The 24,485-nt window shown below is 34.5% G+C and overlaps 3 protein-coding genes and 1 long non-coding RNA gene across 8 annotated transcripts; 2 read left to right on the top strand and 2 right to left on the bottom strand.

Annotated features, from left to right (window-relative positions):
• Positions 1-693: 693 nt before the first annotated feature.
• Positions 694-1,317, bottom strand: LOC145571252 (uncharacterized). Its single transcript, XM_081630318.1, has one exon. It carries the CDS (start codon positions 1,315-1,317, stop codon positions 694-696), a length of 624 nt encoding a protein of 207 aa, XP_081486444.1.
• A 4,089-nt stretch (positions 1,318-5,406) lies between these two features.
• On the top strand, positions 5,407-6,628 carry LOC145572498 (putative phytosulfokines 6). Its single transcript, XM_081631470.1, has 3 exons — positions 5,407-5,558; positions 5,922-5,977; positions 6,434-6,628. The coding sequence occupies exons 1-3, from the start codon at positions 5,456-5,458 to the stop codon at positions 6,554-6,556; spliced, it is 282 nt and encodes a 93-aa protein (XP_081487596.1). The 5' UTR covers positions 5,407-5,455; the 3' UTR covers positions 6,557-6,628.
• Positions 6,629-8,936: 2,308 nt separating this feature from the next.
• LOC145570569 (polyadenylation and cleavage factor homolog 4-like) lies at positions 8,937-17,884 on the bottom strand. 4 transcript variants are annotated; one of them, XR_014096500.1, is made up of 8 exons: positions 17,047-17,884; positions 15,324-15,425; positions 14,101-14,361; positions 12,888-13,007; positions 12,344-12,769; positions 10,022-11,803; positions 9,442-9,557; positions 8,937-9,331 (listed from the first exon to the last, which is right to left on the bottom strand). XR_014096500.1 is itself a non-coding variant. In XM_081629692.1 (7 exons), the coding sequence occupies exons 1-7, from the start codon at positions 17,416-17,418 to the stop codon at positions 9,543-9,545; spliced, it is 3,078 nt and encodes a 1,025-aa protein (XP_081485818.1). In that variant the 5' UTR covers positions 17,419-17,884; the 3' UTR covers positions 8,937-9,542. The 4 variants fall into 4 exon arrangements, 2 of the variants coding, with proteins under 2 accessions (XP_081485818.1, XP_081485819.1); XR_014096501.1 differs by having other exon boundaries at positions 8,937-9,322; XM_081629692.1 differs by having other exon boundaries at positions 8,937-9,557.
• A 1,668-nt stretch (positions 17,885-19,552) lies between these two features.
• On the top strand, positions 19,553-24,273 carry LOC145570568 (uncharacterized). 2 transcript variants are annotated; one of them, XR_014096498.1, is made up of 3 exons: positions 19,553-19,742; positions 21,334-22,887; positions 23,007-24,273. It is a non-coding gene; the product is annotated as an uncharacterized LOC145570568 (long non-coding RNA). The 2 variants fall into 2 exon arrangements; XR_014096499.1 differs by having other exon boundaries at positions 21,334-23,718; positions 23,883-24,273.
• Positions 24,274-24,485: the final 212 nt, after the last annotated feature.

The raw sequence follows: 24,485 nt of genomic DNA, 5'->3' as shown, positions 1-24,485 counted from the left end.
GTACGAAAAGAACGTTCTCAATTTTCAATCACCCTTGCAATGTCACAGTTCCAATTTTAGAAGCATTGGCACTCTTCCCGTCTGGTAGACCCACCGGACAATGTTGAATATTAGAAACACTCGTCAATAAGGACAAATCACAAGTCACATGATTGGATGCGCCGGTGTCAACGATCCAATCTATTTTATCCTTACCCTGAAGTTTCGGTTTCATACTTGCCAAATGCTCAATGATCTGCTGAATTTGAGCCGAAGTAACCCTGAAAGAGCTGCTCCATCTACTGTCAAAGCCCCTGCTGAAGGCTGGGAAGCAGTCTGCCCACCTGTCTTATTTGCACGGACAGGGGCAGAGCCTGCTGTACTCCCTCGTCCCCCTGTACGGCCCCCTGCTGTCCCCTTTCTTGCGCCAGGCTCTCCACGGCCCCGACCTCTACCTCCACGACCTCGTTCCCCCCACCATGGAGGATACCCGATTAGTTGGTAACAATCTGATTCATCATGCCCAACTCGGTTACAATGCGTGCAAAGCTTGTCTGAGGTATCTCGAGACGATTTGGAGGATGAGTCATGTTGCACCTTGAACGCCATAGCAGTCTCACGAGCCATGGTCGTAGCTATCTCCCCTCCCCACAATCGTTCTGCCTGAATAAGCTGTTAATAAGCCTTATCAACAGATGGGATAGGGTCCTGAGCTTACAATTGGCCCCTAAGAGAACCATAGGCATCGTTCAACCCAATCAAGAAGTGATGGACGAAGTCTTCTTGCCGTAATCTTTCCACTTGCGCTACAATATTACACTTACACGCTCCACAAGAACATGAGGGAACCATAAGGTAAGTGTGTAATTCATCCCAGATTTTTGTAATTCTGCCAAAATATACGGCAACCGAATCATTCTTGCCTTGCTTACATTCTCCCAAGGACAACTTCAACTGGCATATTCGGGTACCACTCACCACACAAAAACGATTTTTCAGATTATTCCACAATAATTGAGCATCATCATACTCACCTATTGTAGCCCTCACCGAGGCATCTAAAGTATTCGAAATCCAGGCAACCAACATTGAATGAACCGCTGCCCAATCTTCAAGCTTGTCTTCATCAGTCGGCTTCTTTATCGAACCATCAATAAAGCCATACTTCCGCTTGGCCTTCAACGAGGTACGTATAGCCCTCGCCCACTCATCATAGTTCTCACCCCGAAGTTGAATCGGAGTAATGATATTTCCGGGTCCATCTCTTGAACCTAGATGATATGTCATGTCAATTTTGGTTTTTCCTCCGTTACCACCGGAGCCTTCGCCTCCAGTCATTGCTCAACACTCAAGAAGGGGAAAAAAAAATCGTCTCACAGAATCACAGCACTCGTTAATCAATTATGAAAATCGATTAAAAAAAATAATTTGGATCTTAACTAGGCTCTTGATACCATGTTAAACAATCGTTCACAATTCATCAAAATTATTCACTGTAATTTCTCATTCAACTTCATGGCACAATACATGTATATATAAGCTAGGATAACAACCCCACAATATTCTATCATATATTCTCAAAAGATATGTTTCCTAATATATCACCAAGATATTCACAATAATATCACAATATAATATCCTAAGATCTCCAATACAACCAAATTTAAAAAGTTAATTATGATAAGTTTAAGGTAATAATTTAACTTAATGGTAAGATAACTACTAAATCACGTCTACTAGATTTTGAATTACTTCTTTTAGCCAAAAGTGGGAATCTTAAGTCTCATAAAATACTTCATTGTGTAATTTAAGCATGCTATGTTTAGGAGGTGATTTTAATAGCTAGACTAAACTAACTAAGAAAATTATAATGCATTTTTTGAGTGGGAAGTTTGTTTACTATATTAAACTTTCACTTTTTAAAGAGGCCACAAAGGCATAAACCTCCCACTAAAATGATGATGGTGAGGCGTGCAGTTTCCCTTTCCGCCATAAGAATACCTTTCTAAATCCTAAATCTATCAAGTTGGATAGAATTTAGATGTCATGTATGCATTAAAAACTACCGAGGTAAATTTTTGTTGGAATAATCTTGATATAACCTTCCTCCATTCTATTTTAATTAACACTTTGACTTTTACGTTTGTTATTTTATAATTTCAACTACTAAGACCCCGTTCACTTTACCTTATTTTTGCTAAAATGAAATTATTTTTACTGAACTAAAATTATTTTTGTTAAACTTAAAATATTTTTATTGAATTGAAATTAATTTTACTAAACTGAAATTATTTTGCTAACTGAAATTAATTTTACTGAACTGAAATTATTTTGACTGATTTTCTATTATAATTCTTCTTTATAGTTACTGAATTTTACTGAACTGAACTTAATTTCACTAAACTGAACTTATTTTTACTGAACTGAACTTATTTTTACTGAACTGAACTTATTTTTACTGAACTGAAATTATTTTTACTTAATATTATATTTTTAATGTGAAAGGAATAGGGCCTAATACCTTTAATAAAAAAATTCACTTTAATAATCTCCTCTTTAGGTGATTTACTTTTAATAATCCCAACTTTGAATTATTATCTGATAATCTCACCTTTGCTATCACTTTACCTCTAGCAGTCCCAATTGATCAACAAGTGGTCAACAATCTATTACTACAGGTTATCAAGACATGTGTCAATACGTGATTGGTCCAAAAAAACTTTCAAAAAATAAGAAACGAGAACCACTCTTCCCCTACGCCGCCATCCCTTTGCCACCCACCCCCATCATGATCCCTTGCCCCAAGCGCTGGCCGGCGCAGATACCCTCCTCCCCCTCCTTTGGCGCTAATGTCGCCCAAACCCCCCTCCCCCTAACCACCGTAACGCCTCCCCTCATTCAAAAAATCCCTTATAACTTCTTTTTGACCGCCGGCAACACCTAGCCACCTCTCCTCCCACCCCCGAAATCCTAGCGGCTAGGGATCGGGGGTGGGAGGAAAGGTGGCTTGGCTGGGTGTTGTTGGCGGTCAAAGAGAAGTTATAGGGGGTTCTTCGAATGAGGGGAGGGGTTACAGCCTTTCGGGAAAGATTACGGTGAGGAAGGGGGTATGGGTGCTTGGGTGGCATCGGTGATTAAGTACAAATTATAATAAAGTTTTTTTTTTTTTTGAAAATATGCATTTAAAAAAACGGAGAGAGTAAGTTTTAAAAAAAAATTATTTTAAATTTAAAATTTAAAAAAAAAAAGAAACTAGTCAATCACAACGCGACATTTGTTCAATATAACCTATGAAACAAATTAACGTTTTTTTATTCAGTTTATAGAAATGTGTGTTAAATAAAGGTTGTTTTATTTCGAAATAATTAAAATATTTTGAAAAGACTGGTAAAATGACGTATTATTGCTGACAATTTCCTTTTTATTTATTTACTCCCTCTGTTTTTTTTATATATATGCATCACTTTGACCGGCATATTTGCCGAGACGCTACTTTGACCATTAATATCTTTAATTGTGAATTAGTAAAAATTGTAACAAAAATTATATTATGAAACTAGACATTATGACAAATCTAATGATATATTATATAATAACATTTATTTATTTTTTTGAGGTGAAAAAATTAAGTCAAGCATGGTATGTGAATAGTGCAATTGTCAAAGTGATGCATTTTAAAAAAAAAACCGGAGGGAATATATTTTTATATTGGTACATTGAAGTATATGACAATATAATATGGTAACTTGGTAAGTTATTCATTGATATGGGTGCTTAATCAACATACGGAGTATAAACCAAGAAAATAAGATGGAAATACAAGTACTCGTAGGGCCTGTTCTCATTGATTGAACTGAGCTGAATTGAACTAAACTGAACTTATTAGAGCTGAAATGAACTGAACTGAATTGAAATGAATATTTTATAAGGGAAGAAAATTAGGAGCTGAACTGAACTGAACTGAACTGAACTTATTAGAGTTGAATTGAACTGAACTGAACTGAACTTATTAGAGCTGAATAAACTGAAGTGAACTGAACTTATTAGAGCTGAATTGAACTAAAAATAATCGTATAAAAACAGGCCCGTAATCTCGTAGAAGAGAGGACAGAAGAAGAAGCACGTGTAGAATGTGGTTAGACGTATCAATGTCAGCAGAGTTGATCTATAAAATTGCTGTATGGTTGACTGCTTGGACCCGTATTTGACTCCAACTCTGCTGCCCCTTCTTTTAAGTACTTTTATCAACTTTCTGTCCCACCACCTTCCAGAAATCCTATTTTCTATAACAATACCATTAAATTATTAAAACTAGAGATGTTAAAAACTAATCTAATTACAGTAACTCAATTTGAAATTATTCGAAAAAAAAACTTAATTGATGTTCGATTTATATAAACATAATAATTTAACATGATTTAAAAATAGACCTAACTTGACTCGACCTCATAAAACTCAATTTAATCATCCGAATTGATACCTCAAAAAATACAAATAATATGAATTATGTCATGTGTCTCACTTTTCTGTTCAAATTAAAACAAGGTTTGCATGGTCCGCAATAGCCACCATAACTTCTAGAGGAGTAATCCTATTCAGTACACTCTGTTACAATTTACAAATTGTTTTATTGATTTTTAGGATATTTAATTTATGTATTAAACTATGGAGTATAAAGTTTTTTGTAATTTATATTTGTAAAATAATATAAACTTTGAAATAATGCGGTTACTGACCCATGAATATATTTCTTACAAATTAATGAAATTTTTGTGGGCATTTTTTTTCTAGTGCAATGGAGTAATTATTATGGGTCAAAAGTTTTTATTTATTGTAATGACGAAGAAATAAAGTGCTTTCCACGTTCCAATTTTTTTTTTTTTTTTTTTAAAAAAAATGAGTATCTAAATATTAGGAGATTTAAATACCCAACCTCTTATAAGAAATATGGTTATTTAACTATCTAAGCTAGTAATCAATCATGTTATAAATATGAAAATAACTGTATATAATATGCAAATCACAAGGACTAATTTAAAAAGAAAAAATGCACTAAAAGTATCGAATATATATAATCACAAGGTTTAATTAAAGTAGCAACCCGATACAATGCCCGGACCACACATTAGTTAATTTTTATATATATACGTAAAAAAAAGTATACAGAGTAGTCAAATTAATAGATAAATATTGCACAAAGTCAACACATTGTATCTATTGTGAACCGGAGGTAGTACAAGTATTGCCGAAACTATTAAATGTAGTACCACTACCAATATGTAACAGAAATAATCAAATTAGACGTTGCAACTTTCATCGTTTGGATGACCCAAGTGTGACAACCGAACCAACCATCTGTCAATTCATAAGAGCACTATTTATACAACTCCCTCAACAACACAAATTTCTCAAACTCAAATTCAAATTCAATCAGAACACAAACAACTTTTCTCTTTCAAATTTCTACTCTCTAAAAATGAAGAACTTTTCCCTGCGTTTTGTTGTCTTTGTTTTGGTTGTTTTTCTTGCTCTATCCTACATAACATCTGCTCGTGTCCTACTACCTAAACTTGAACAAGGTATTTTAATTTCCTTTTTTAATTCCCCAATTTAAGTTTTCTCCTTTATTGATCTATTTTGTCAATTAAGATGTTTTCTTTCCGTCCTAAATTTAATACTACCTTCGTTATATATTATTTGCAACGATTTGACATAAACTAAAGAGGAAAAATGTCAAATCGTTACAAATAATATGTAACGGAGGTAGTAGATTAATAGTCACTCTACCAGTTTAAATTACACTAGTATGCAAGTACGTGTGGAAGTGTAACGTAGTGACATCATTAACATGTTATTACTTGTGACGCGTTAATTTTGTATTTTTATACATATTTCTAAATCTAAGTTTTAGTTCTGACATTTACATGTAATGATCATTACAGGTAAACAAGAATTGGAGATCAAGAATAATGCTGCCAAAATTGAGGATGTATCCAATGTGAGCCCTATCCTCACTCCCTCTTTCTTTTTAATTAAGTTCTTTAGTTGATATGATGACAATGTATTTCAAAACCCTTGTTTATTACAAGTATCAATTACTTTCGCAATTGTCAATAATAATAATTTTCACGGCTGTCAAAAAAATTGACAGTCGTGAAAAGTAATCGCAAAATATATTCTACGCGATTAGCAATATTGATACTTTGACAGTCGCTAAGGGCCTGTTCACTTCAGCTTAATTTCAGTTCAGTTCAGTCAGTTCCTAATTTCCCTCTCTAATAGACAATTCATTTAGCTCTATTCAGTTCAGTTCAGTTTAGTTCAACTTCAATTAGTTCAGTTCAACTCGGCTCAGCTTAGTTTAGTAAATCAGAACATACCCTAATTTTAAATTATTCTACACGATTAGCAATAAAGACACTTTGACAGTCGCTAATTTTAAATTGTGGTGCAGCTGATGGGGTTAGATGAGATCGAAGTATGCAGGAATAAAGGAGAAGATTGCAATGCTGAAAGGAAACTGCTTGCTGAGGCTCATTTGGATTACATTTACACCCAAAAAATTGACAGCCCTTAAAAATGTGCTACTATTTACTAATGATAATATTATAGTAGACATGAAATAGTAACTAAATGAATGTGACTTCATGCAAACTAGAAAGTGTTAGAAGGCAGTATTGCCAGTATATTATACATAGTTCATGCAATATGTATGGCAGGAAGTATCAAATACCAAATAGTGGAAAGGCATCAATCATATCATATGACATTTCATAAATCATAATATTCATATATTATCAATAATATTGCAATTTGGAATCTTGAATTTCTTTTTTTTTTTTGACAATTGTTCATACAAATATAATTTTCATTTGATCTTGGTTGTTTGAAACTAAAACAAATCTTACTAGCTCTTACATTACAATGAACACGCATGACAAGTCTTTGATCATTTCATTTGATCTTGGTCGTCTATTGAAACTGAAATCACTTGCCTTCAAACATGCTTCTTGAAAACATATTTAACATTTGTCTTCCGCAGTCCACTAAACATGGATACGATTGGAAGGACTGGGATAAAAAGGTCAAAAGCAAGACAAACACCTAAAGAGTCTAACACAATTAAAGAAAAGGCCGAGTTTTGGATAATGGAGTGTAGGATAATGTAGTTAACAATGTCTATTGGCATAACAAGAACAAGACATGCATGTATGTGAATTAGTATCCTCAACAATAACCTCTGTCTCTCCTTAAGAAAAGAGATAGCGAACGCATAATGAACCCTGAAATTTATGTTTGAAGAATTGAAGGTCATCTTCTAATATGAATTTCAAAGCAATGTTGTTCTTTGAGGATACTAAGTCACAAAGTTGTAATGGGAAGGTAAGGCCACGCAATCTAATAAAAGATGGATATAGTTGCAAAGCCCTATCCCGGTCTATATCTCTAGAAGACCAGTCGAAAATTATGTCAAACACTAAAAAGTGATCGATTCACCATTGGCACAAAGATCATATAATGCAATAGCTCTAAAAGAACAAGTTCTATGTTGGGAGGACATTGTAATAGACCACATGATGTCGTAGAAGAAAGAAAGTCTCGTATTATTGTGATCCTGCCTTGTAGTGGATCATTGTGGGAGATAGGCATAACTCTTTTTAGTTGTGAAAATTTATTAATTTTTGAAATTAAAATCATGGTTTTTTTCCCTTGGTTCATCTAATAGCTCTATTGACAGACTTTGTCTAGCATTCTCAACTTCAGCTAATTGTCTTGCATTCAATTTGGAGTTTTTTCCTTAATTGTGCCCTGCCTTTGAGGCTTTGAAGATGTAATAGACACTATTTAGTGGCGATTTTTACTTCATGCCTTTTTCCCTTGACCAAAAAATTAGAGAGGTAGTTATATACACCCGAATGTACTGTAAACCCATAAGTATTATGATTGTTTTTTATTTTATCATCAAATGAAGCGCAAAAACTAACCTTAGATTAGTTGGGTGTACGATACTGAGACCCCGATTATAACAAATTCTAAAAAATTAAAAATAAAAATAATTTAATCCCGTACATAGGTTTGTCAATTCTTGGCAAGCTAGAAGTTCCAATGGCAGCTATAGACAAATTAATTACGCTGTATGGGTTATCTTGGATTCTCGGTGCCCATATGACAAATGACCCCTTTGTAGAGGTAGCACCTTATAAGCTCCATTTCCAAATAAAAGTTTCATTTATCTTCTACACACCATTTTACGATGGTGACAAATGCAATTATAGAGTTCAATTGTTTTAAGGCAAGCATAAAATGAAACTGAGAAATTTAGTCGATAAAAATGAAGATAAAAATGAAAATAATACTAGTAAACAAACTAGCAAAACTAAATTGGATACAAATCAATTTATAATATTGTGCATAAATAAAACTTTTATACGAACAAGATTAATAAAAGAGACTGATTTGGGGAAGGAGGGGGGTGTTCATAAAGTGCTTTTTAATGCCCGCTCATAAAACACAAGAAATAGTGTTCAAAACTAAAGTACTACCTCTATTTCATATTTTTTACAACTTTATAGAGTATTATTTGTAATTATATAAAATATTCCAAAGTTGCAAAAAAAAATATAATAAAATTCCTTCAAAAAAAAATAATAAAATAAATCTGACAAACATCAATACTAACATGCATCAATTATTATCTTCAAAAAAATAAAAAAAAAACATGCATCAATTAAAAGACTTTAACTAAACCTCAGCTTTTTTCTTCTTAGCTTTTTTCTCTCTTTTTTCCCCCCTTTTTGGAGGGGAGTAGGCGATTCTTGTGAACGTTACATAGTTCTGCAAAAATGAGTACGGAGTACATGCTTTACAAAAAAAAAAAAAAAAAAAAAATAGAGAATCTCCTCAGCTGATAAAGCACACACTATATGCTTCCATGTATACGCCAAACCAACCCCCCCCCCCCCCCCCCTCTCTCCATCACTCGCCCCTCGAGAAGAGAAAAAAAAAAACTCTTCCTGTTACTAAAAAAACAAATTTTCAAATTAAGCCACAACGAAAAAATAAAACCAAGGATGTAAAGGGGTTAAGCTGGAAACGTTTGCAGGCAAATTTAGCTCATGTAAGACCGAGACAATGTATCAGTCTTTCAGATATGAACTCCGGTGACAGGTTGAAATGGGCTGCCTTCTAACAATTTTGCTAGTACTGAACATAATCGACAGTGGGCACTGAGTGTGAGAAAGGTAGCAATATCACTTCAACCATGCCAAAATATCCAAGGTGACAAGTTTGATCCAAATGCACGAGATGCGTCCCCATGTGTTCCATATTTACTTTCATGGAACTATAATAACTATCAAAACCAAAATCAAAAATCCGGTAGAAGCTCTCACAGCCCAATAGCTCATCACATTGATTCAGCTGCAATAATGGAGAAAGAAGATGCATTGTGCAAAGCTTTACCTGTACCTTTGGCACCAGCTTCCTGAAAAAATTACGGCCACCCTCTTCCTCAGCTGAGAGGGACATACTGTGGTTACTGTATGGATGAATGCCTCAGCTAACTACGTACCCTTTTCCTGCAGATTATGTATAATCCAATTAGATCAAAAGAGAGTTTAATACGAAGTAGTACAAATGTAAAATAAAGGTACAGCCTTAAAAAAAAATTTAGTTTTTTTCCCCTTGCAGGCAAGGCTCCCTAATGGGATGATATGTTTATGAATAACTCAAGACTCTTGAAAACAAACAAATAGATGCTTGCCGCTAAACTAAAAATGCTCAGCACAATTATGCCAATGGAGTATACAAACAATATACTCCCTCCAATCCTCCTTCCCCAACTTTCCAAAAAAAGGCAATGGAGCAATCTCAAAGGGACGCCCCAAAGAGAAATATGAGACAAACAAAAAGGAGGCAGAGGGAGTAGCTGAGAAGCAAGATCAACTCAAGACAACAAAATACAAATGATCCAAGATCAACCAAATACAAAATTAAGGATAAGCAAGCCTTTTCAGGGAAGAATGCTAAGATTGAGAATTACCACTTTAATACCCCTGATAGATCCCAAGTCACGACCTAAATCACCTGACATACAGTTGGCGTGAACAATCAAATTTTGCAAATCGCTCTCACTGCAAGATCCTCCTTCCTCAGAGCTTCCAGATGGGGTAGACAAATAAACTGCTCCCTTGAACATCCATTCATCCCTCTCTTGACTGTAGTAATCTTCAAACAGTTCACCACATAAAAGACACACACATTGACTTTCATCTGCAGGAACCATTTTCTCTGTCTCTTCTCTCATCCTGCTGGACCCCTCCATGAGACAAGTGGAATTATAACCAAATGGAAATCCAGCCTTCCCGGCAATCCAGTCCACAGGCTTTGAATACCATCTCCTGGATGGCTTATTCACGGAATTTGGTATCGAATTTTTAAAAGCGTGCCACTCTGAATGTCTAGCAAGCCTTTCTTGCAGTTTAAATCGAAGACCACATGCAGTGCACTTGTGTGGAAGGTCATCACAAAGTCTGTCAATTACAGCAGGATGCAAATCCCGGAGCACACGAGGTTTAAATTCAAATCCAATAAGATCTTTTTCTTCTTTATTGCTTTGAATTGCATCAGATGCCTTTTCATCGAGCAGCAAAGGAGCCTTTTCATTAGATGGTTTAGGTAGAGTAGCAGAAACTTTGGAAACGGATGGAGCTGTAACAGCAGTTATAGAAGCAATAATCGGGCTTTGTGCTTGAATCTGGGAATCAGATTTCATGGAAACTGCAGCAACAGCTGCATCATTTTTTGGTGCAGATATCAACCCCTTTGATATCAATGTGCTCAAGATTGAAAGTGGGTTTGACTTGACAGCTGCTGCATTCGATGTTTGTGCCAATGAACTGCTCATAGGAGATGAAGGAACAGGAGCCACCAGCGGAGGCATTTCTACTTTACTTCGGGAGACAATAGTGGTTGAATCATGAGGACTTGAAGATGTATCATCCTTTGTACTGATGAAAGCTGATTGTGAGGTGAGAGCAGTAGTTGAAGGAGGTTGAACCCCCATCTGTCCAGAAACAGGACTACCAGAAAGTAAACCACTTTTCATCACAGCAGCCAATAAACTACTCACGTTTGACTGCCCTTGCATACTACCAGCAATAGGATTCAAACTATCTGATGAGGTACCTTTCTTTGCTGAGGAGGAACTAAGCAGCTGCTGAGCTTTCTGGACAATATCAGAAAGCTCAGACTTTGAATTGGGCTGCTGCTCAGAAGATGGGACATGCCTTTGTTGAAAAGAAGTTGTAGGAGAAGGTGGTTTCTGCAGAGCAGCTTGCAACTTTTGACGATTAAGCATAGAGCCCTGAAAAGTTTTATCACGGACCCCTGCATTTAATTTCCCTGAAATAGAAGCAACTCTAGGATCAGATCGAACTAAGGAAGATCTCATATGGTCTTTCTCAACGAGACTTTGACGAGGATCCCTTTTAGATAATGAAGGAGAAGGTGGACGCTGGCTTATCACAGATTGGCCTGGAGATGGTTGACGCCCCATAGATCCTGCAGAAACTGAAGAGAAACCCAAACTAGAGACTCCAGCAGAGTTGGGACCATTCACGGAGTGAGAGCTCATTTGCTGTAACAAAGGACTTGAACTATCAGCCTGGTGAGGTTCCAGCATCTTCCAGTGGGAGGACCTTGGATGTCCAAGAGGCACTTGATCTTTCTGTTCAGAGGAAAGACTATCAGAAGAAAGTTCTCTCTCAAAGTTGGATCTGACTTCAACCGGGCTCTTCCATTTAGGAAGGTGCCTATTAAATTCCTGTAGATAGTGATCTACATTTAGCCGACCAAATCAATGCATACAATCTTATACAATAAGTTATAACATGTAACACAAGAACTGAGAAATACAGCTAAATTATCAATAACATAAAATGCGCATGCTTTTTGGAATGGAAAGATACAACAAAAATTTGCAAAAACGATCTACGAAATCACAGGGTCAAACTATGATATAGGACTTTACAGGCAAAATAAAAGATAAAACTCAGAAGGTTTCTTTTTTTGGAAAAACTTGAGTTCTTTTAGCAGACCCACTGCTTGGGGGGAACATAGGATCATTGCATCCAGCAACAGTATTCATCACCCACATGCAGCCTTAACACATCAAAAAGCATAAAATAACCTGAAATACTACATTAACAAGAAAAATGTTTACTCATCAAAGAAACATTGCAGAATCTTAACATCCACATGTTTAATCTGGCCTCTAGTCAATTTCCATAGTAAACATAAATCTCTTTCTGCAAGAAAAAACGATATCGCAGATACTGTGATTATAATTTTTTGTGCATCTTACCACTTTCTCCGGATCATCAGACCAAATTTCTTTCTTTGGGATGCTGGCAGCACCAGGATCCACCTTGGTGCCCAAATCATCCCACATGAACTCCTCTTCTTCAGAGTTTTTCCAGCTCCCAGACATCTCAGGAGCTATTCTTGGCTGTTTCAGCACTGAAGGTATACCACTACTTGCTGGTCTGCCTGCTGTATACTTTGGAATCCCATGCTTAATATCATACCCATTCCTTTCACCAGAAATAGATTCTTCCCCCTCTCTGCCAGCACCAGTCCATCTCTGTCCGACAGTCCTCTCACTAGGTTTACCACCAGATGTGCTCAAAGGTCTTGAAAGACCAGATGCAATATCATAATCTCCATATACTGCACCTCCCTGCTTTGGAAGACCGGATTCTCTCAACGATTCTCTTTGAGGACGCACATTCTAAATAGAATGAAACAATTCAAAAGAGAGGAAAAATTATTAGGTAAACATTTAAAATTGAGATTAGTAATTACAGTTGGATGTCTAATAGAAATGAGACAATAAGCAGTAACCATACATGCATTTTTATTACAGGATCCATCCACGGCCTTTCAGTTCCTGCAGCAGCAGTTTTCTCTGGTCTCTCTGCATCCTCAGAAGATCCAACCTCTGAGAGACCAATATCTGTTCCTTTCATCTATACAAGTTGAAAAGTAGATAAGAAGTCAGCACCAGATTTTTATACATTTATAATCATAACCAAATTATAAATATAATTTTTCAATAAAACAAAAAAGGTTTCTAAAGTTGCCAGCAATTTAACTGGTAGCATCTCTTTATCAGATTAAGAGCTTGAACGACAACCATACAAATGACACAGCAGAGTAAGATATGTAACTAATACTCATCAAAGAAGATCATACCATGCAGATTTCCCTCTGTATACTGTGTTACAAAGACCATGATTCAAGCCTACACCTTTTTAATTGTGATTAATGCCCAGAGCTACCTACTTTTGTCATGAAGGCAACTTAAATTTAATAATGATGTCAATATCCCACATGACAAGTGGAAGAAAGAAACCAAAAGCAAATGAGTTTCTGAATCATGGAGTTGAACATCCAAATATGGAAGAACTCCTAGTAAAGATACAACTAGCAATTGCTTTTGAAATTGGAATTGGAATTGGGTTTAGTCCATGATAAATTAAAGATAAACATAATCCAATTATAAATGGCTAGGAAATTCATGTTATTATAAAATCACTACACTTTCCAGTCTCCACCATTTTGAAGTCTCCAAATCAATTCTTCCAGATATTTAAAACGCTGGAATTGATAGACATCAATAAGATATGCAATTTCATGCACAAGTATAAGCCTGCATGAGATATATAGCCTAAACTTAAGGTAGATAATTATCCTATTCAAAGTATGAAATAATGGCATAATTTGTACATTATTAACAGAATCTGCAGTTGAGACCAAAAGTAGCATTTTGTAGCTCATCCATTATATCGTTTAACTTCCAGAGTCATGTTTTTCAGGCTTAATGATGATCATGCAAGTACCTATTGGCAATAGTTTCAGCTATTAGAACAAAATAACCCTCCAATACACAGAATGAGATCTAAACAGCATCTCAGACGAAAGAACCATCAAAGTCAATTTGCACACAGCTATTTAAGCCTATATACCACATTCAACTCATACCAAGAAATAATTTCAGAATAATATACATACCACAATACGAGAATGTAAAGGTCGTCAAGAACCAGCCACAGATCTTACCTTAGTAGACTGTTGAAGACGCTGTCTCGCTTCCAAATACTTTGGATTCACATGAATACTATGTGGCTGACGCTGAGACTGTGAATCGGACTTGGATGTAGTAGTTACAGATGATGCACCATTGACAGCAGTAGAGAATCCAAGTTCTTTTTCAATAATCTGCAGTGGCTGGGGAGGGAAAACACCTTTCCAAGTCCCAAAAAGATGCCTCATACCAGCATGTATTGAAGGATCCACATGCCTGTATGCCTTGCAAAACACCTAGGTAATCCAGGGGGAGAAATATAAATAGCAAGAACAAAATAAACATAATATAAGGGACATTCAGTAATTTTTTTAGGAGGAAGGCAATTTATCTGGTGATACTACTACAATATGAGAAAGGCAGCTGGCCTGCTGATAGCCCAAGGGGAGAATTCTTAAAAACACTTTTTTAAGAGCTCACAAGATTCTTATCACTCCAAAAACAAGTGTTTTATAAGATTGAAGGAGGGCAAGACAAGTGGATGTTATTGAATGTTGAATGTTGTGATTTATGAGTTTTAGTACAAGAAATTAAGAAAAGGAAAAACAAATTAAAAAAGAGAGAGGGGGGGGGGGGGAGCAGAGGAAGAATTGTACTAATGGTGCAATTACAACACCAGTACAACCTTAAAAGTAGAAAGGAAATTACAAGCATTTTCTGAATGAATATTCTCTCACATCCTTTTCCTTATCACTCCTATTTACTTGTTGCTTGAGAGATAACTATCCTGCTTACATCCATTTCTCAGTCCATAACTATCCCAGTGAACCTGAATATCCTTATTAACTTGTTGCTCAAGCCAAAGCATCACTAACAGCCAACACAATCAAGTGCCTTTTCACATTGCCTAGCATACATAAGGCAAGTATGAGGCTTGGGGTAGTCAGGTGGCTTGCACAACAGGGTTTTTGGTTTTCTAAACTTGCAGAAAGATGTAAAATATTCCAGAGTCCAGACCAACCTAGCAGATAAAGATAAAGCACATCACTTCACTACATCTCAAATCACTAAAGATTCATAATTTCCGTTGTCATGCCCTTTTACCAGATGCAAAAAGAAAAGACACAACCAACACATGAAACTAATCGCACCCAGAATTTCTGCAACAATTTGGGTCAGGCAGCAAGGGGGGAGGCCTCTACTGCACAAGGTTTATAAAGCAAGCAATGACCATTAGAAAAACTATTCATATTCTAACCTCAGGTAACTTTACTGCAAAATACTTGATGTAATCTCTACCAATGTTCTTCACAATACTGTCCAGTAGATAAAGTGAGGGCAACTTCTGTTCTGTAGGAACCTGCAGGTTCAAACATTACATTAAAAAAATCAAATCTCATGAAAATGAAAATCCTACAGAAAATTTTAAAAAGATGACAATTAAAGGGCAGACAAAAAAGTCATCTTGAAAGGGAGCAAGCACTTGAGTACCAATTTACAACAGTCCACAAGTTTCAATTAAAATAAATGCTCACAAAGTCCCAAAGTACCTGTACCCCCAATTACTCAATGAGACAGTTCATGTCTTAAGAATCCAAGAACGCATGTGTTACCACTCCTAAGAAACTTCTTTACCAATGATAGAGCATCATAAAACTCATTACAGTTCAACTACCTCCTAACTCTACAATATTCCCATATATCTTACACATGTATATATAAGAGCATCTTACAAAATAAATCTACAGCACTGGTCCTTCCAAATATATCCAACTTGTCTAGACATCCTTGATATCGAGCTATAACTTCATATACCTTGATGTCCAAATCATTTATGCTACTCTCATAATGCATCATCAAGAGTAATCATTAATACATTCTACACAACCAAGATGACCTATTATTCACTTCAAGGTATTCAGAAATTCAATATGCAGATACCACAGTTTTCAAGGAGAGCAGCATGACAATAAATAAATTTCTCTAAAAAATGATGCAGACATTCATTAAGCACTGTTAGCTCTGTAAAGATGAAAGAAATGACTCTGAACACAAATCAAGTACAAATACCCACTGCAGTAAATCTTAAAATTACAATTATGGATTCCAGGATAGAAATGACAAGTCTTGTAATTTTGTAAACTTATACAAAGTATTGCAGTTTTTAAATCAGACAGATGTATCATCCTCAACAGCATCATCATCGACATCGTCAGTAAGAGTAGAATCCTTGTTATCTTTGTCAAACAAGGGCATCTATACTGTTTACACCCAAGAAAACTTAGAAGGAGTTACTGAATTTCAGTCTCTTGCCCAACATAGACAAATAATTAACTGTCTTGAACTCATGTTGAACACATTTCATGGTGTAGGCAACAAAGTCAAATTTGCTATAAGTACGAACAAGACATAAAAAAGTTCAGTTTTGCATTCAGCCTGTTACATAGCTTGAAAGACAGAAACTTGATTATGCCTGTTAGTTGCAGGATAAATATCACTAATTGGGCAACATAGAAGAGGGTGTCTCCTCATAGATTCAATCTATGACAATAACAGAATATATATATTTGTTGGCTAGTTCCACACTCACAATCATAACATTGTTCTAACATCCAGATTCGCGCATAAAGAACACTCTTTGAAGCCTTGAAACCATCTTTGTGCAGTAATAAGTATGACAGACGCATAAATAACTTTCGGATATCTAAAATCAGCAACTTGTAACTACATTGTACTAAGGTTGAAAGACGCCTATATAATCCAGAAACACTTCCAATTCATTAATCTGATCTTTTCTTTTACAATGATTCAATCAAATTAGATCGGTAAGGAATGGATAAAGAAAATGTACGGCTCATCATGATTGCCCGCGCTGTACAACAGAATTAACCTACCTATCAATGCTGCAATTTAACACTATTACAAATACAAAGTAACTAAAGCAACTAAACCATTCATATTAAGCCGAATTTCAAATTCACCTCAAGAATGTTAGAACAAATGGTGGCCGCAATGGCTTTGGCAGCCTGCAAATTCTCCCCTGCAATAATCGTCAAGTTCGTAATAATCGGCTTCGAATTAAAGGTTAACTCAGCTAAAGCTGTCTTATACTGATTAACCAGCTCCTGATGCTGCTGTAATTGCTGTGAAGACCCACGACCCGAATCATCGGATTCTCTATCGCCCGAATTCGCTCTAAATCGAGTCGCACCTGAACCCGAACCAATCGCCGATCTTTGCAACGGTTGTTGAAATTGCCGGCCGGTGAGAGTTGGGTCTTCAGCTAATCTTGGCTTTTTCGAAATCAAATTCGATCTATCAAACGGAGGTCTACGAGAACTCTCCATCTCCATTTACAATATATGATACAAAGACAATAAAACCAAGAATTGAAATAAAAACCCTAACCCTAAACTACGTACAATCAAATCCTCTTTATTACAAAGTACAATACCGAATCATTATCAAAATTTAACCTTACAAAAATCAAAAATTACAATTAGATCGAATTCCAATCTAACAAAACGAAAAGAAAAAACGATAAAAAAAACAGAAATGGTTATCACACTCAGGGGAAAATGAACCCTAACCCTAACCCTAAAATCGAAAATCTAACCCAAAAAATGAGCTTCAACCATGAAATTGGAGATCCATCATATACGAAGAAACATGAATTGGAGAAAAAAGGTGGAGAGATTGAAGTGAGAGTGAGGAAGAGAGAGAGAAAATGGGGAGGCAAAGAGGAGAGAGAAAGGGGCAGAGACGAAGATCGTTACTGAAGAACGAGGAAGCTCGGTTTTTATTTTATTTTTTATACATTTTTTTAAGGAAATTACTTCGGTTTTTGTCTTAGGCCTTGTTCACTTCACCTTAATTTTAGTTCAATTCAGCTCCAATTAATTTAGTTCAGCTTTTAATTTTCTTCTTTTATAAAATATTCATTTTAGCTCATTTCGGTTCAATTCAATTCAACTCGGTTTAGGAAGCGTGAACAGACTCTTAATCTTACGAGTTATTCTAGGTTTTAAATAGGGGTGTCTATTCGATTTTCGGTTTGTATTTTGGCCAGATTCGATCCGATCCGATCCAAAATAAAAATTCGGTTTTTAATTTTCAAATCCAATCCGATTCGAATTTCTCATCAATCCAATCTGATTTAATCTGAATTACAATTTGGTTATTTGAATCCAATCCGAAAATCCGAATTAAAATACATTGTAAATTTTTAGGGGCTAAAGTGATTATAAAATTAAAAATGCAACTATAAAGTTGTACATTATTAATATAAGTATTGAAAACATAGTTTTACATAATTTATATTAAGAAAATTTGTCAGAAAAAATCTTTAAAAGTATCATTTTGCGAAAAAAAAAAACCTTTTAAAAGTTTTTTGGTTAAAAAAAAACCATTATGTTCGTTTTTTTTTGCGAATGGAAACCTATTTACTTAACTACCCTCTAATTTACTTGATTAAAATCTTTTATTTCCTCCCATTTCTTCTAATTAAGCTCTAACCCACCAAATTACTAAATAATTAAATTTAGTTTATATATAAAACAAAACACCACCCCAACCACCTTCTCCTCTTCCTCATCCCCTTCCCACTCCCTTGGTAGCAACCCCCTCCCCCACTGGACCCGCCGCCCAAACCCCCCACCTCCGGCGACCTACCTCCAGCCGACCCTCTCTTTCCCTCTTATCCCCGTCGACAACCACTACCTTTTTATTTTGAAAAACCCTAGAAAATCAATTTGGGGGTTTTTAATTTTGTGCTTCTTGCTTGCAATTGATGCTTGTTTGGCTTTGATTATGTATGTATGTGATGCTAGGGTGATTTAGAATTAAATTGCAATTGATTTGGGCTTGATTTAAGCACGTTTGATGAGTAAGTTAGAGTCAAAAATTCGAATGAAGGTGGTGGTCGGCCGGCGGTGGAGATAGGTCACATGAGGTGGGGGATTTGGAGATTGGTCTTGTGATGACATGTGTTATATGAAAAATTTGTGGTTTTTCTTTTTAAATACTAAGTATAGATATAGATATAGATATAGATATAGATAGATATAGATGTGAAGTCCTTCAGTGCATTAAATACAATCAAAAACTTAATTCACCGCTTGCTTTGGAAAAAAAGAAAAAAAAAAGGATTAGTTTTCAATAATTCAAAAAAGTAGCCATTACATAATTCTTCTTTACAACAAAAAATTGCACAACAAATGTATTAGTCAGTTATATTACGTGGGGTGCAACCAAGTAGTGGTAGAAAGGATTTCCAAAACAACTAAAAATATTTTTAAAAGGTTCATCACATGCAAGAATTATAAACAATCTAATGGTTGCCACTTCTGATAGGATGACTTTTGAGTGGCCACAATAAAATTGTGGCCACTGTATTAGATTAAATCACAGCCGTGTATATTTTTTAACTAATATGAACCGTTGATATAGTTGACTTTCTGATTTTATTTTTGGAGATCATTAAAAAAAGAAAAAAGCATTAAAATCCAACCATATTCTAACCCACTATCAATCAGTTTCCATATTTCACAAAGTAGTTTTCTTTATCCTTTCTCTACTGTTGATTGATTTCAGTACATTCTCCTGAATTTTGTGTTGCTTCAATTCAATTCTCATCCACTTTGCATGGCATCTCTTCAAATCGGTTGGAATTGATTCGGTAAGTTTATGTCGTATTTTAGGCTATTTCAACTCTCAAATTTGGTTGAATTCATGATTCGAATATTGTTTTAAAGTATTGTTACTGTAGATATTTATGATCTCGGTGTTGTATAGGTCTTAATTTCACTTTTTCTACATCAATTGTTCAATTGGGTGTTTAATTCTTATAGAATTTAAGTGATAATTTATAAGGGTTTTTCTATGGTCTGATTCAAGAGTTATAAATTGAATTTGAGGTTTATTAACAAGTAATGGTTCCTCTTTCATTGTTTTTCTATGGTCTGATTCAAGAATTTTTAATGTGAATTTATTTGGGTTTTGAAGAGTTCAGATAAATCACTAACATTGTGCGTCAATTTTTTTTTGGTTGATTTGAAGAGTTCAGTGTATTTTCCTCACGCCATTGATTATGGGTTTTGATTTTGGACATATGCAGTTAGTCTTTGTTTAGAAATCATCCACATAGTATTCAATATATATCTTTGATTTGATCCCCAAAAAGAGAAATATTACATTACCCTGCGTCATCGTTTGCTTTGTTATTGATTAAGTTACACTATCTTTGTGAAAATTATCGTTAGATGGAGAGAGTATCATTTTTTTGAAGTTTCCCTAATCTCAATAATTTGTATCCGTTCACATTTTTCCTTGTAATTGCATTATGTAAGTAATGAGAGTTAAGTATTTATGAAAAGTACAGCTAAGATATTGAATTGTTACACTATCACACCACCCTTTTTTTGGATTTCCTCCTCTTGTTTCCATTATGTTATTAAGAGGAAGCATGCCAAAATTGTGATTGCCAGGTCATGGATCAGTGAACGTAGCTTATTGCTGGTGTTACCAGTGGCGGAACATCATGGGGGCCAAAGGGGGCCTTGGTCCCCCTCAACTATAATGCTACACATTAGAAAGGACAGTATATTATAGTAGGATATGTATGTGTGGTCCCCCTCAACTATAATGCTACACATTAGAAAGTACAGTATATTATAGTAGGATATGTATGTGTGGTCTCCCTCAACAATTTAAAAAAAAATTAATTAAACTAAAGTTTCCTAAAAGACACCGTGTACTACTACTTGTATATGAAATGTAGTGGGGCCTTTTGTTGTCCTATTAATAAAATAAAATAATAAAAATAAAGAAAGTTGACTACTACCTTTCCTAATCTCATTATACGAGATATCCAACTACAAGTAGCTTCTTGTATAAGCTAAACATAATAATAATTAAAAAAAAACAAAACAAAAGGTGGAAAACAGAAATCGCTTTTCTAATGTAAAACAAAAAAACCCAAAAGTTTCAGTTAGGCCTTCATCAGTTCATCTACTTGCGGCGACTCTTCCTCTTCTCTTCAATTGTTCAATTTCAACATTATTCAAGCTATTTCAGGTAAATTGATTGTGAACTTTTTTTTTCCCCTTATTTCTGATGTTGAATTTAATGTTAATTGCACAATTATAATCATATATATTGAGGTTATGTTAATTTTAAGAGTTGAAATTCTAGGTTTTAATTTTTATTAAAAATTGCAAGAAATTTGATTTTGCTTATTTACTGAATTATTGTAATTTTCTTTCATTTAGATTTGAAGAATGGTAACAAAGAGGACTATTACATCTTATCTTGAGTTGAAGAACTTGTCCACTCTTGGTGATTTGTGTAGAGGATTGGTGACTACTGAGAAATATAAATTGTATCCTCTTGTTGATAGGTTAATTCGCCTTGTATTAACTCTCCCTGCATCCACCGCAACAACTGAGAGAGCTTTTTCAGCAATGAAGATTGTGAAAACAAACCTTCGAAGTAAAATGGAAGACAATTTTTTGAGGGACTACTTGGTGGTGTATATTGAAAAGGAGATCGCAGAGACACTTAGTGAAGATTCCATCATTGATACCTTTTACATGATGAAAGAGAGGCGAGCACAGCTCAAATGAAGTTTATAAAGGTATGTTTATATGCGGAATTTTTCAAAAGTTTATTGTTAAGTATATTCCTTTAATTTTGCTATAATTTCTTAGAAGTTTAAGTGTGGAAACTTTTTGAGAATATTGGTTGTAATTATAATATGATTTCGGTATTATTAGTATTTGTTCTTCTTTGGTCCCCGCCTTGTTTATATCCTGGTTCCGCCCTTGGGTGTTACAGTTATATTTGCTGAAATGAATGGATAATCTGTCTTGAACTTTGTAGAATGTAGATTGTACAAATTAAAATTTCTTGTGGGAAGGTGTAACCTTTTTTCTGTTTGTTCTGTTTTGATGGGAGAAATTCTGAGCAGTCTTAATGAGTATCAAAGCTGGAGTCTTGTAACTTTGAGATTTTGCTTATCTATACATTTCACTTCAATTACTTCCAACATGATCAACTGCCAATAAATGCTTGACCCAAGAACCTTTAGATTAAAGAATTTGATGTTAGTATAGGCTTTGATATTTCTTCTATGTTTCTTTTACGAGTAATTTTTTTATTTTTATTTTGTGTGTGTATGTTAATGTCTTGTAGATTAGTCTACGACAATGAGAGATAAGAGCATGAACAAACCTTCAATACAAAATACTGATAATGTAGAAAACTTTCATGGACGCTTAGAAAATATTGAAAAACTAGTCATCACTATAAATGAAAAATTTGATGGTCTTAAAAACAAAAGATGTACTCACAACCCTCGTTTGATCATGTTGGAAAAGTCAATGATAGTTTTGAAGTCGAAATTTGATAAGTTTTTTGGGAACTTTGTAAAAAGTAATGAACATATAGAAAAAAAATCTTTAGTTGTACAACAAGAATTAATCTCAAAAGATAGTGGTGATAAGGATAAAGAACAAGTTGTTAATGAGGTATGCCAAAAGAACCTAGCGTCTTCTACAAAGTCTCCTTTTTTAAAGGATAATGTTGAAGATTTTAATCCACAATATAATAAAAATTTGAATCTTAGGGATGAGCATGGTATTAAAATTGGAAAAAAGAAAAAAGGAATTCCATCAAACCTTAAGAACATCTCTTTTAATGAGCCTACCCTTTCTAGTGGTTTAATAACACTTAGAGAAAGTCCTATTGTTGAAGTTGAATGTTCAAGAAAGAAAAAGCACAAGACGTCGTCGCCTCCACCGAAATCAACTAGTGGACCAATGAAGGTAAAGAACCACACCACCGTATGTATTTGTTATCTTATGCATGCTTTTTTTCCTTGACTACAATATGATAAGTGCATCAATTGGTTATTCATTTAATATATAAGAAATTGTTTTAATAGGACAAAATTGTTGAAGACTCAACACCAAGAAAAAAAATAAACAAGGTATGAAATAGTAGTTTTTTTCTACGGGATTGTAAATATAGTGTTGATGATGAAGGTATTATTAAGTGGTTTATACATTTATATTATATGGAGTCATTCTTAATTATTTTTTTGGCTATTCATAATTATTTTTTTGGCTTTTGGCAGTGCAATATGTCTAGCAATTGTGCACGTCCTATCACACCTTTATACAATGAATATTTGAAATATTTAAGTGTAGAAGAAGGAGAAATATGTGAGAGACTATATAATTATAACGATAGGAGCCAAACTATTTATAGTTCTCATTGGACGTCTATATTTTGGACAGTGGATGATGTTATATGCTTATATCCTGATTTAAGCCTTCATGATTTTGTAAGTTTCTTACTTTTCATTTTATTAAATAATAAGTCATTTGAATACAAGGTAACTAATTTTAGTCAGAAAAATGTAATGCAGCTTGTAGACTTGGTTGCATTTGATATGAGTTTGAGAGCAATCAAAATTCAATCACATAATTTATATTTACCTACAGTATTTCACGTATTAAATGTTTATTGTATTAAATTTTTATTAATAATTGTTGGTATAGTTTGGACAATCTGTTAAATATATTTTAACTTTGATATTATTCAGGGTCGAGTTATGGGTTATGATGTTTATAATGATGAGCCATATGAAACTGGTATGGCACCTATTATATCATTTTTGAAAAAAATCATTCCCAAATACACTAGACATATTAAATAGGTATATTTATTTTCATTGTGTTGTCTAAAAAAACATACATTATTATTGTGTTTTACAACTTTATTTTTACCGGATAAATGCTATTATATTTTGTTGTAGGTTTACTTTCCTATGTTAGAAAAGATAGATGGTCTGCCGTTATGGTCAACTTGTCATTGGTTCTTAGTTGTCATTCAAATAGAAGAGAAGAGATGTTATCTTCTAGACTCATTAACGACCACAAATATTCGGAAAAACTTGGCTTTAGATTTGGTAAGTATTATGTGTTACATATTGTTGACAATTGAACTTTGGCTCATTATTATAATTACTATGTTTTTTTAAATAAACTAATATTTTAATTAATTTGAGTACTAGCTAGCAAAAACCGCAAAATGTGTGGAAAGTGATGCACCGTTGAATAAAATATTTAAGGAAGTGACCTCGTTTGATATGGAAGTTTGTGATACGCAAAAACTAATGAATGGGTATGTGGTAATATTTCTTCCTTGGTTATATTTTATGATCATCTCTTATAATTGCACATTTATTTATTGTAGACATGATTCTGGGATGTTTATGATCAAGCATATGGAAGCAGATCATATTTCACAATGGAGGAAAATTCAATACACGGTAAGCAGTATGTACTTTGTTGTAATTTTTGTAGTTAAAAAATGTTAATTTTGCTTATTTAATAAACATGTCACTTTGCAGACTGAT

The sequence above is a fragment of the Chenopodium album genome, chromosome 12 (assembly GCF_948465745.1).
Source record: "Chenopodium album chromosome 12, dcCheAlbu1.1, whole genome shotgun sequence".
NCBI lineage: Eukaryota > Viridiplantae > Streptophyta > Magnoliopsida > Caryophyllales > Amaranthaceae > Chenopodium > Chenopodium album.
This window is presented reverse-complemented; position numbering and strand designations above follow the sequence as displayed.